The sequence below is a fragment of the Gavialis gangeticus genome, unplaced genomic scaffold (assembly GCF_001723915.1).
Source record: "Gavialis gangeticus isolate Ggan-Ray unplaced genomic scaffold, GavGan_comp1, whole genome shotgun sequence".
NCBI classification, from domain to species: Eukaryota; Metazoa; Chordata; order Crocodylia; family Gavialidae; genus Gavialis; species Gavialis gangeticus.
In genome coordinates this window covers 7,132,062-7,145,581 of record NW_017729027.1, presented here as the reverse complement: position 1 = coordinate 7,145,581, position 13,520 = coordinate 7,132,062, and the positions used below count along the sequence as shown (strand labels likewise).

The following is a 13,520-nucleotide window of genomic DNA, read 5'->3' as shown; positions in this document are numbered from 1 at the left end:
GTGGGAGACAGTGTCAAAGGCCTTGCTGAAGTCTAGAAAGACTACGTTCACAGCGACACCTGCATCCAATGCTTTTGTGACCTGATCAGAAAAGGCAATCAGGTTGGTCTGACATGACCTGCCCCTAATGAAACCGTGCTGGTTGCCCTTGAGCATCATCCCTGAAGCCAGCACATCACAGATGTGCTCCTTGATGATCTTCTCAAAGAGTTTCCCTAGGATTGAGATAAGACTGATGGGCCTATAGCTGCCTGGGTCCTCCCTCCTCCCTTTTTTAAAGATGGGAACCACATTGGCTATCTTCCAATCTCGCACCTGGCCCGAGCACCACGAGCGCTTGTAAAGCCATGCCAAGGGCCCTTTAATAACCCCTGCTAGCTCCCTCAACACCCTGGGGTGGAGAGCATCTGGACTCGCTGATCTGAACACATTCAGCCCCTCCAGAAGCTCTCTAACCCGGTCCTGTTGCCACCACTTCTCCCAGCCCCCTGCTTCCCAGATGGAGCACAAAAACAGGTTTTGGCTTGTGGGGAGCTGTACTGAGCCTAAAAAGTGGGAAATTGCATCTATGCTGCTGCCACTTCTCCCTCCTCATGCAGCAGCACAGGCTCAGCACAAGCCCATCCCCAGAGCAGCTCCCTAGTGGCTAGAAGCTGCATCCACACTGCAGTCTCGGGCAGTGGGGGAAAAAAGTAGCAACAGCCCAGGTGCAGATGCAAGTCCTCTCTGTTCAGGCCTGGTATGAGCATAGGACCAAGCAAAGCCCACCAGTTCCACAAACTATATCAGTGACTCCACAGACCAGATCTGGCCCAAGGGCAATATGTTGCCAACCCCTGCTTTAGAAGGATGGACCCAATAGTCAGAAAAGCTTGAACTTCAGGTTTTGGCAATGCATTTATTTACACTCATATTGTTGGACTGTAGGTTTGAATGTCATAATTTCTAGAAAGTTCTCATTAAAAATCAGAAAGTCCAAAATAAAAGTGGGTGGACTTGTAATTTTACAGGTCCTTCAACACACAAAGGGCTGCAGTGGTTTCCTGCTTAGTGTTCCTCAGTGTGGCTCCAGAGACCTGGTTTGAGCCTTACTCCAGACTCACTCTGAAAGCTGTCTCCAGTCAACCTTGCTGTAAATGGGTACTGAGTAATTTGACCTGCCCAGTAAAAGGTGACTGCTGTGATACTAATTATATCACTCACTTCTGTGCCATTGATTATGGAACCTAGTGTACCTTAGTCATGCCAGGCCAACGGCTTGAGCAAACCTCTGACTTCTTTTTTAAAATATTAAGAGACCATGCTGAATTTACTTTTCTTTTCACAAATTAAATAGTCTTATTTGGCTCTGAACAAACTTGGGCATTCAAGTTTGATAGCAACTGTAATGATTTGTGTCTACTTCTATACCAAAACATAATTAGAAGATACTTTTCTACATCAGATTTTTCAAAGTATTTTTGTCTTAGCAGAAAGAACCATTTTCATAAAAGATAAGTAAAAAAAATTAATTTAAACTGCATTCTTCTCAGTCCTCTCAGATCTACTGAATGACAGAAAAAGCACTTTGAAAGACACACCTTTTTGTCTATATGCTCCTCTTCTAGATAACAGATAGGAATTTAATCAGTAGAAAGAGAAGAAATAAAGGGAATAAAGCAGCACTGGAAGACTGTTGAATACTGACAGCTACCTTGCTTCATCCTTTCCATATCCCTCCAGACCTCTCTATGCCCCATTTCTTGCAAATGTTACTTGGAGGGCACTTGAAAGGATTCCTGAAAGGAGAAATTTATGGTGTAAAGCTATGGTAACATACTCCTGTCTATCATTTTACTCCACTGACACCCTCCACACTACAAAGCAAGAAAACAGAACCAAGAGGCAGTAAACCCCCATGTGTGTTTATCAGATTAATTCAAATTTGGAAAAAAAAGTTTGTGTTTGTGGACAGATACATAAAAGCATAAAAGTCTTCAATGGGAAAACAGCACCAAGAATTTAAAAGTTTACTAGAATTTACTATTCACTAGATTTTAAGTTTGGTTTATTCTCTTAAATAGATAAAAATAAAACAAATTTAGCTGATAAAATACTTCATAAAACCAACATTCAGTTGCATTCAAGTCAGCCATAAATTGGCAAAAACGATGGCAATGGAACAGAAGTTTACAGACTGTATTACATCTGAATTATCATTCTCAATATCAGGAGTGACATGGATCATAAAAGACTGCAAGTGTGTCTGTAAGAATTTGTACATATTCAGCTGAAGCTGTCAAAACTGCTCATCACAACAAGTAGGAAACCAAGTAACCTTGCATTAAAATTCTCATGCCATCTGCAAACTTTGTAAGAAACAGAGATAAGGCTGTCATAAAGTTCAGGTACAGCTCACATACATCCCAAGGCTTATTGCTGCTCAAATCTGAAGGAGCTAAGTTACACTAAAGATGGACAGCAACCTCCCACGAATAGCTACGCAACCTGAGCACATTTCAAGTACAATCTGCTGACTGGGGAAAACTTGTAGGAGGGAATGAACGTAAACAAGTAGGATGCCTGAAATGCAGAAGGATGCAAAACATGTAGGCTAGGCCCAAGTTTTGATTTTGTGCGTGTATGTGTGTGTTTGTTTGTGTACAAACCTACTAATCATCATAAATATTTCTCTACAAAATTCAGTGAGAATAACAACCTCTCTAACTTTCAAAGTTTCTCCTAAAATACTGACAACTCAAATTGCACCATTATGTTGGTGCATGAGAATCAGAATGAAACTATTAAAAACAGCATGACAATAAGCCTCAAAGTATGAAGATATTTCTGGTTGGAAGTGGAAAAATCTTTCTCCTGAAGAAGACATTTTCCTGTACACTTCTAGGTTCAATTGGGAAAGTGAAGATTCTCCAAAAAGAAATGTAACACCTATATGTGCACACAGAGGGAAGAGTGGCTTGTCCAAGGTGCTGTGCAGAGTCTGGAAAAAAATCCGGTCTGGTAACTTCCAGGTATGAGCCCTATCCACTGAACCGTGCAGCTTCCCTGGTTTATTTCTGTTTTCCATGTAGAGCAAAATGCAAGAAACGAAGGAAAAAGACTTGTCACGTGACTTCAATTTTAATAAATTCCACTGTGTGAGAATAACAGTTGAAGAAGCTCCTTAAAATAAATATTATCCATGTTCCTTTAAGTTTGTGTGTGACAGACCATTACCTCATTTATTAATATAAGCGTATAACCTTGCATTGCTTACCGGTCTTTTATTATCATCTCCCCACACGTCTGACAGTAAAAGATGCAACTCTCATTGGCTTTCAGGATTTCACACAAAGTTGAAACCAATTCTAAAAAGATGAAAGACAGAGTAAACATCAAGTTCCTATTAAGCGTAAATTTGAACATAAAAACAAACTATGGATACCAATACAGTGGCTTCAAAAAGGTAGGAATTTAATTACTGCAAATAAGAACAAAATGCTGACATTTTATACCAAGCAGTTTTGCACTGCCTTCTTATAACACAACAGGCAAGCCTAGCCTAGAGGAAAGTATAATATATATACACAGCACCGTCTATTTATTATCATTACCTGGCACACAGCACATTTGAATAATCATTTTAACAATTTGGAAGCCTAATTTCGGAAGGGCTAAAGTTTAAAAAAATCCTTGATCTTTAGAAAAGTTAAAATTAAATCTTAATCCTGAAAATGTTAAAGTTTCCTTATCTCAGCAGTATGACAGCTCCTCCTTTAATAACTTGTACCATAAGATAGTTGAAAAATGAGTAACATTTCTAAATATTGTACAAACTGGGTACAAACTCGACCAGGTACAAATATTATACAATCTCGACCAGCAATAAAAATATGCTCTCTCTCAAGGAAAAAAAATGAGTCTTTAGTGTAACAATACCCTCTGCTGGCCAGCAAAAGGAAAAAAAAAACCTGACAAAAAGACATGCTTGGGCAACATTTCTTTCCACAATTAAATGGAAACTAGCAAAACAAATTAATACAAGTAAATAATACAAAAACAACGTACTGGTCTGTTTGAACATGAAAACTTGTACAGCACAAATTTTAGAGTAAAAAAAAAAGTGTATTCATAGCTGTAATTTTTCAAAACTGAAACTCTAAACTGAACTCACAAAAGAGAAGTAAAAGTCAATTGCAAATTGCAAGTTAAATGATTCTCCAGAAACACCAAACACATATGTACATACCTATGTGACTTATACCTACAAAGCAGGTTTCCCATTTTAACCTGCTGCAACTTAGGACTTCAATTTTGAAAAGTTAGTAAATGGTGTTTACTTCTGCATCATGTTACATAAAGGAAGACCAGGGTTATGGCTTCTACTACTGTAATTCATGAGTTTTAGTACTAGGAAACATATTAAATCATTTTCATACAATTCACTTGGCAACTCGCATGCATAATCCCAGAGTAACAGAGAAGCATGCCACAAAATTGAGTAATAGACTCTTATTTTTCCTTGTGTAAAAGATTCAGTTGTTATCTATATGCATCTATGTATAGATTATAGCCATCGTTGTCAACCGGGGGTACACGTACCCTTAGGGGTACTTAAAAAGGCCATAGGGGGTACACAGAATTAATATGGCCAATAAATGATACACGTGTGCACACAGGTGCAGCGCAGCATGCAAACAGCCAACCGCGCAGCCTGGCAGCATAGAAAGCAGCCAGGTCCGGTTGGTAAGTCTGTTGTGAGGGAAGGGGTGTTGTGGGGGCAGATCAAGGCCCCAGCGGTGGTGGAAGGAGTGGGGCAGGGGCTACCCGTCTAGGGCAGGGCAGCTCCCACTGTACGCACCCCAGGAGGGCATGGGTGGGGGGGATGCCCCTGGATCTGCACATGGGGGGAAGGCGGGTTGTCACTGGAGGCTGGGGCTGGAGTAGCAGCAGGCTATTCCTGGCAGGGGCTGGGCCGGGTGTGCTTGGGGCAGGGGGCAGCACCACTGGGAGGCAGGCTATGGGGGGGCTACAGCAAATCCTAGAGTGGCTGCAGCCCACCCCGTAGCCCCCTCCCAGCACCGCCACTGCCTGCCCCAAGCACAACCCCGGCCCAGCCCCAGCCGAGAAGAGCCTGGTGCAGCCCCAGCCCCAGCCCACAGTGGCAGCCTGCTCTGCCCCACATGCAGATCTGGGGGCACATGCCCCCATGCCCTTCCGGGGTGCATGCAGCAGCAGGAGTTGCCCCCCCCCGCAACATGCCCCAGACAAGCCATTTGCAGTTCCATCGCACTCTCTACCCTGGCTGTGCAGCACCTGCCCCTGCCCCAGCCCCACTTCCTCCCTCATCATTGGGGTTTCAATCTGCCCTTTAAAAACAAGAGAAAAAATATAAACAGGTACATGAGCTGAAACTTTGAGACAAAAGGGGTACACTTGTTAAAAAAGGTTGAAAACCCCTGAATTATAGGATAGCAGTGATCTTGATAGTAGTACAAGATATAGCAGATGCTACTAGTTCCTAGTTTAAAAATCATATAATGATATATATCTAGTGTAGTCATCCTATTTTGTGTCCTCCCAAATATATCCCATGTTTCAAAGTTAAATGTTTTAAGCTATCAAATAAAGACTTAAATAGACTCTTATTAAGTAGAAAGGGATGAAAACAAGCAGCCAGTCTAGCATCCCTAACCTTACAAGGTTTGCAACATTTGGAATCCTCTTCCACACTATTAGAAAACAAAATACAGGGATCTGTTTTACTGTCGTGAAAGTGTCAAAGGTAAGTAACGCTTAAAGCTTGCAGAATTAACCATGGGGACATTGAATTCTGCAAATCAGTACAGCAAAGGACAGCAATACAACTCTTTCTTAAGGATGGTTCTGAACATCCCATCCTTCATCCAATAACCTGGACTGCATAAAATTTTGATACTGAATTTTTAACTACAAACTACTAAGTGGGAACAACTCCCAAACTGCCAAATCACCCTAAGTGTCTTTATTAGGAAAGAGCCGTGAATATAGCAAAACAATTCTCAAACTCTTTAGATAAAATATTTTCCTGAAATGACATGCTTTCTCTTTTATTACATGGATTTTGTACTTTACCTAGCAAAGTTAGAGACATTTGTTTTAAAAGCACTTTAGAAAGGTATTTTAGTTCCAAGTTCAAGACTAATAGAGAACATAAAAAATAGTTCTGTATAAGATGAAGTTCAGTTGACTTCCTTACTGCAGACAGTAAACCTTCAACACATTTCTTTCATGTAACACGTAGAGTTTCAGCTTATATCTTTACCAGAGCAGCTTTCTCTTTACAAGTGCCAAAGCAAAGCAATAAATAAATAAATTAGTTACACTTACTTGCATTTGAATCTGCTTTGACCTGCAGTCTTACATGTAAGCCATCCCCAGCTACATATTGTATACCTCGGCAATAGGAAGGAACAATCCTGACCTCTGCAGGCAGGTTGATTGTTGTGCAGGCTTGACAGCTTTTTATCTTTAAGGATGATGGAGTCACTGAAATATCCAAAGGCAAGCTTCCTGCATTGGGCTCACTAGAGATGTAAAATATTTATATATATAAAATTAGGAAAGAAGTTTTATAATGAGGCATATATAATGTCTATTTGCTCATATAAACTCTCTCAAAGTTGGAATGCTTCTGACTTTTATTCAAATATAGTTTAGGCTCAGGTAAGGTTTGTTGAACTCCAAATTAAGAAGTATACATGGCTGTAAAAAAAGCTGCAAACTACTCTACAATAAGTTTATTTATTACAAAAGATGACAGTAATTTACCAAGTTTCCTTTAACTCAAAGTCAGTGTGTAAAATAAAGCCTAAGGAAAAACTGGAGATTTTTTAAAATTATTTAAATCTCATGCCCATTTAAAATGTCATCAAATTCCCAACAAATCAAATAGATACAGAATTGGGGCCAGAGTATCTGACATTAAATTCCTTATGCACATAACATGACTGCTGAGGTTTCAAATTAAATTAAAAGTGGGAGGGGCAGCAGAGCAGTTCTTAAAATGAACACCTACTTGCTCTTAGGTGGGGGGGTGTCAAAGATACAGCCTGGGGTCTGGAACCAGCCCCTGGAGCCCTGTCATCTGGCTCCTGGTGATGACCTTGGGTGTCAAAATAGACCCAAAGACCACATGCAGTGCCCTCCCAGCTGGTCCCATGCTACACACAGCACCTGTTCCAGGACCTGTGTGACACATGGTGCCTGCCGGTGGGCATCATGTGAGGTACATGTCCTGAAGTAGGTGAGGTGGGTGCTGTCACGCACACAGCATGTCCCAAAGCAGGCAGAGTGGGTGGCAGACCCAGCGTGCAAGGTGTGGAGGTGCACAGGCCCAATTCAGCCTGTAGACGGGGTCCATACCACTCATCTGGGGCACAGGGGCCAGACGCGTTCAACAGCCCTGTCTCTGGGGAGTCCACCAGAACGCTGGTGAATGGGATGGAAACAACACTTTACACATGGAAACAAAGGCTTGGCAAAGATTGCCAATAAAGCACTAATCCTTCCACACCTAGGTTTGCCAAGCCTTTGAAATACGGAAGGGGATGGATTACAAAACCTTTGCAACAAGCATGGGAGTACTGGGTCTTTTCCCACCCATGTTTCATGCTCACTACGTTAGCAGCACACTCTGCCAACTCCTGCAGTCAAAGTGCTGATGTTCACAGGCCCTCAGAGAGGAGGCTGAAGCCATGGGCATTCCCTAGAAGCCCTTTCTTCTCCATACTGCAAGGCTAGCCAAAGGATGTCCCCACTGCTATGCCTATTTACCTTCACCCATGCCTGCTCTCTGATAGCTCTCAAGGGCACCTGCTCTCTGGTCCACAAGATCAGGGCCTGAGTGTTGCAGGTGGGTTAGGTACTCCTATTTGGGTTTAGGTTACAATTGTATGGGATCACAGAATCATAGAAAATGAGGGTTGAAAGGGACCTCGGGAGGTCATCTAATCCAGCCCCTGGCTCAAAGCAGGGCCATCCCCAACTAGATCATCCCAGCCAGAGCTTTGTCAAGCTGTGCCTTAAAACCCCCCAAGGACGGAGAGATGCCACCACCGCTCCAGGGCACCGATTCCAGTGCTGTCACCCTCCCAGTGAGACAGTTTTTCCTAATATCCAAGTAAACCCTCCCCGGCTGCAACCTGAGCCCATTGCTTCTTGTTCTGTCACCTTCACCACTGAGAACAGTCCAGCTACATCCTCTTCCTAACCCGCTTCAGGTAGTTAAAGGCTGGTATCAGTTCCACCCCTGCCCCAGTCTTCTCTTCTCTAGACTAAATAAACCCGGTTCCCTATGGTGTATTTATGGGATGGTTTGGATAGGGCTCATCCTGCCTCGCATATGCCTCCGGAGGTCCCAGCCAGCCCCGCTTATCCGTGACCCTGCAGGCGCGGCGAGCAGCAGCCCGGGAAGCGCTGCCCCAGCGGGGAGCAGACTGCGGGGACGGCGAAGCCCAGCCCCCTCCGCGAGGGGAGCTGCGGGGCCCCGCGCTGGAAGCAGCAGGAGCCCGGCGTGAAGCCGCGGGACGCTCCCACAGTCGGGAAACCCGCCCCTAGGGGGAGGCGACAAGCCGGGCTGGAGCCGCCCCTGCCCCCCTGCGCCCGCCGACCCGCAGTACCGCACGATCAGCAGCCCGCCCTGCAGCCGCCGCCGGACCTCCAGAAACATCCCGGCCTCCATGCGGCGCAGCCCGGACCCCCGCGCCCACGTGGGGAGCGGCCCGCCCAGGAAGGCCCGGCAGGCGCTGGCGCCCGGCCTCCCTCTGCAGCGCCTCTGCCGTTGCAGTGCGCCTGACACGGTGTGCCTCGTGCGGCCTCTGCTCCGACCTCCCCTCCAACCCAGAGACACCAGAGCCGCTCACCCCGGGAAGCAAGTGCATGTGCAGCCCCTGTCCTCGGCAGCGGCCTCACTCGGGAGCCGGCGCTGCTCTCTGCAGCCACCTCCCCGAGTTGCGAAGAGCAGGGCTCTGGTGGCCTAACCTGGAGTGAGCCAGTTCCTGCTGCCAGCCCGCTCGCCTGGCACCGGCTGTTAGAAAGGCACCTTCTGATTTTACAGCTTTAAAACGTCTTATTTGAAGGGGGTTGTTAAAAGCAGTTCAGTGCTTGGTTGCAGAGTGGCTTGAAAACACAAACCACAAGGTTCAAAAGATAGAATGCAATTATAGGCTTTAAAAAAAAAAAAACTGCCATGATTTTTTGAGGCCCTGTGACTTACAGCTTTTAGATCTCTGCAGCTGAGAATCCTGCTTTTTGGGCTGGCATAAAATGCACTTTAAGTCAAATGTGTAGGCTAGAACGTTGCAGGCAGGAGTTTAGTTGAGTTGGATCAGCAAGCAGGACTTTGTGCTTTTGTAACAGACACAATAATTTGATGATACAGACCAGTGGTGATCCACTTGTTTCCCTAGTTGGTCTGTGGGCCAGATCCAGCCAGTGGTCCCAATCCAGCACCCAAGGCAGGCGCAGTAGGCACCGTTCAGCTGTGCAGTTGGGAAGGGGGGCCCAACCTGCCAGGGGACAGGATTTTTTTGACCTGGCATCCCAGGAGAAAGAAAAGGAGCATGGTTTCACCTTGTGGGGGGAAAGGGGCTGTGGCCTGGCCCCACAGGCAGGGAAGAGGTGTGGCCCAGCCCAGGTAGGCTGCAGGAGAGGACACATGGCCCAACCCCTCAGTGGAAAGGGTCACAGCCTGGCCCAGCCTCCGTCACCCACATAGGGCTTGAGATTTGGGAATTTGGCAGGGATGATACCACTCTCCTGCCTGCAAATTTCCTCCACAGGGCAAATGAAATGTCCCCTCAAATAGACTATATTTTAAAACACTCCTATTACACCCTGTTATTCTCAATCATTTTTATAAAAATAATGGAAATTACTAAGTTTATATAGTGTCTTTCAGTCCTGGCAGCTTTACAGACAAATGTACAAGCTTGAGCCACCACTCAGCAAAATGATCCATACAAGCAGACTGTCATAGCCACGTAGAATCTCCTAGGAGGGTAGGGGGTCTTCTCTGTGGTTCACATTGCTGCATAGAAACTTTAGCCCCTGATCTCACAGCTTCATCCATGAGTGCTCAAAGTTGTGCATACACAGGATTGCATTCTTACACATTTAGAAATAATGTAATCTGTCACTGAATCCTGCCATTTCTGACAACACACACAGACACTGCAGAATATTTCCAGAATACTACAAAGAATTTCATACACAGGAAGACTTGAAATAAAGTAGTTCCTTACCTTGAAAGAAATTAAGCCTTCATACGTATGTCTGTAAGGATTTAACTGGTCTACCTGGAGCTACATGCAAACCAGGGCCCAAGGATTTGTTAGGCCCCATCTACACATTACACTTAAGATGTGATTAACCAGTTACTTATGTCTTAAGTTGTGACTCAGCTTCAGATTCAGTCAATTAACAGCATGATAAAACTAGAAATAAGCCACAAAGTTGTTCCACTGTAAAATGTGCAAAAACTTTGTGGCTTGTTCTTATCATGCCATTAATTGAACATGTGGCCAGGTGCTCTCCTCTGGCTGGGAGCCCCATCAGAGATACTTAAAGAGTTAAATAGATTCAACTCTAAGTATCTCACTGCAAGCCATTTTTTTCAGCCCTGGAATTATTCTTATAGTTCTTTTCAGCTCCATATAGTTCTTTTCAGCTCCGTCTAGTTCTTCTGTATTGTTTTTAAAAACATTGACACCAGAACTTTATGCAATATTCATATTAATGTGCAGCATCAAAAATTCTTCATTTAAGGTAAAAGCATTATCCTACATAAGTGGGAACAAGTCTTATGGGAAGGTGGGCCACAAATTACACACAGTTCATACACACATCCACAACATGTATGCATTTTCCCAAACACATGCTCACACATAAAGTGAATTTAAGCATCAAGTGCAAGAGAATTGACAGATAGTAAGACCATAGCTTATAAAACAAAAATAGGGGTCTATTTTTCTTTCTTAGGGTACATATAATAGACAATCCAAATGTGAAAATGAAAATCTTCACCACTTAATAATGGAAGGAGAAAATCTCACGTAATCAAATGGATTCCTGGTGCTTTAAGAAAAACACCAAACACTGTGATAAAATGGCAAGAGACAACCACACAGAATGCAATAAAATCAACTTTTTGTATGTTGGGGGGGGGAAATAATTAGAAATGTTCTTGAGTTTGGGTATGTATTAGGGAGCCAGAAGCTCCTGTAATTTTAAGGAGAGAAATGTCAACAGCTAAGGCCCACTGGTAGAAGCAGGCAACTGAACTGGGGCCAGATACAAAAAAAAGATATGTGGGAAGCTAAAGGGCTACAAATAACTACCTGGTAGCTAGCTGTAGAGCAATAGACCAGGGCTCTGGAGAATAACAACTGCAGCAGCCAGAAGAATGCAAGTAAACTCCTTATTAATCCTAAGAGCACACTTTTCACTCCTCAGGGAAACACCTGACCAGAAGAGCTCGTGAAATATAAGCTTGAGTCTCTGATGCAGAAGGACTAGTAATGCTTTGAACTCCATAAAGGGAAGAGCCCCTGTTAGCCTAAGCTGGCAAGAAGCAGAAACTACAAAACAGGTCCAATATGCCCAGGGACTAAGAGAGCTTGTGTGGGGGGAGGTAGCTTTGATAGTAGTATGATAGCTTAGAGGGGACTTAAGATGCTTTAATTTGAAGCAGTTTGCCTACCTTTGTTCTCCAGTTCAAACTGGAGTGGTTGTAGGGTTGGTTAGGCCACATGGTTTCCCAAGAGGTACTTCAAGTTCTGAGCTCTACTGAGGCCATGAAGGCCCGAGTCTGTCTAACCGGGAAACTGGGGCAGGCTGAGGCCGAGAGGGCTGAGGTCCTATGCTAGGAGTCAACAGCTAGAACAACCAGTGAGCTAAAGCCAAGAGGGCTGAAGCCTGTAGAGTAGGGTGGGCAATTATTTCGGGCAGAGGGCTGCTTACTGAGTTTTGGCAAGCCACTGAGGGCCACATGACAGGCAGCCAGGAGCAGATAAGTATTAATTTTCTAAATTTTTTAGGGTCCCTGCGGACCGAATAGAATGGCCTAGTATGCCCGTGGGCCACGTTTTGCCCACCCCTGCTGTGGGTCTTGCTCTTCACCAGCCTCTACAAGACATGGGAGTGGCTATGGGGAGGCTGGAAGCCATGGCTAGCACTCTTAAGGTAGTTCAATGCCTGCAGGCAAGAGTGGTCAGAGAAGGGAAGGAAGAGGGTGGAAGAAGCTGAAGGAGGCTGCAGCTAGTGTCCTCAAGGTGCTTTAGTGCTTGAGGACAAGACTGTTGAGAGGGAGAGGAAGAGAGGTAAATTGAGGCTTGCCTTCAGGGCCCTGGGGCAGCCTCCTTAAGGACAAAAACATTCATCAAGTTGTGGCAGGTGAAATGAGGGAGGGTACCCTGTGGGGCCAAGGTGAGGTAGGGGTTGCTTGGCCACCAGAGCGTGTGATGGCCTCCCTTGGGTGAAAGATAAGGGTCCTATAAACTGGATTCCATGTCTCAACACCAGTTACAGATATGGTGAAAAGCACCTTGGAAAATGACACGACTGAGAGAAACACTATAGTCTCCCACAGTGCAAAAGTTTGGGAATGTCCCATGGGCTCCAGCACCCCCTCTGCAGAGTGATAAGACTGCCAGTGCTGTTTATTACACCCATGTACACAGTGTAGATTATACTCTACTCATGGCACTTGCTCTAGTCATCAGGCATGTGAATGCCACAGGGCTGTGCCTACCCATGGGTTCATTAAACTCACTTCTACAATGACCGTCGAGTTACTGCTGGCTTCCCTTCAGGGTCTTACTGCCTAGGGTTGCTGAGGGACTATGAGTCTGAAAATAATTTACAAATAACTTATTGCAGCGTATTGGCTAAAAGAAGTGAAGCTTAACACTAGGAAGACTTGCCAAGATGTGTAGACCCCGCTCTTTGAAATGGCTCAATATACGCAGCATGTGACAAAGCGAAGCCAAACAAAACAACAACCCTGCGCTTTAACAGAAAAGAATTTGCTGTCAGGTGGCTGCTGGAAGTAAAGCGTCTTGCTTCAGAGCCCTGCTGCCTGGCTTGGAGTTTCCCCGATGCCTAGGCGGAGCCTCCCTATGCCTGAAGAAGGGCGTTTGTGCCCGAAAGCTTGCAAAAAACTCCCCCCACCCCGCAACTATTCAGTCGGTCTCATAAAAGATATCCCGTTTCCCCAAAGACCCTTGCTTGGTTTTGAAGAACCACACGAGAGGAGGAGGGGCTTTAAAGGCCCGGCCAGACAAAGCCTAGGCTGGGATGAGGACGAGGTGGCTCCTACTGCCCCCCTGCGAGGGTCTCCGGCCGCAGATACCTGTGAGGGCAGCTGTGCCACAGAAGGAGCGCCCGCAGCCGCTTTTCCACCCAAGACGCGCCCGGGAGTGGAGGAGCTGCCTGGTGCCCGGCGGGGCCGGCAGGGGGCGCTGTGGCGCAGGCGCGCGGCTTGAGGGGGAGGGGCGGCCGGG

General features: G+C 45.4%; 1 protein-coding gene across 2 annotated transcripts in view; it reads right to left on the bottom strand.

Moving 5' to 3' along the window:
• Positions 1–8,729, bottom strand: part of UBE3D (ubiquitin protein ligase E3D) — a 213,983-nt gene extending 205,254 nt beyond the window's left edge. For both annotated transcript variants that reach the window (XM_019520433.1, XM_019520434.1), the window contains exons 1-3: positions 8,640–8,729; positions 6,349–6,545; positions 3,257–3,347 (exon numbers count right to left, since the gene is read on the bottom strand). In XM_019520433.1, coding sequence (XP_019375978.1) covers positions 3,257–3,347; positions 6,349–6,545; positions 8,640–8,701 — 350 coding nt within the window. In that variant the 5' untranslated portion in view covers positions 8,702–8,729. The remainder of the gene's footprint in view (positions 1–3,256; positions 3,348–6,348; positions 6,546–8,639) is intronic.
• Positions 8,730–13,520: the final 4,791 nt, after the last annotated feature.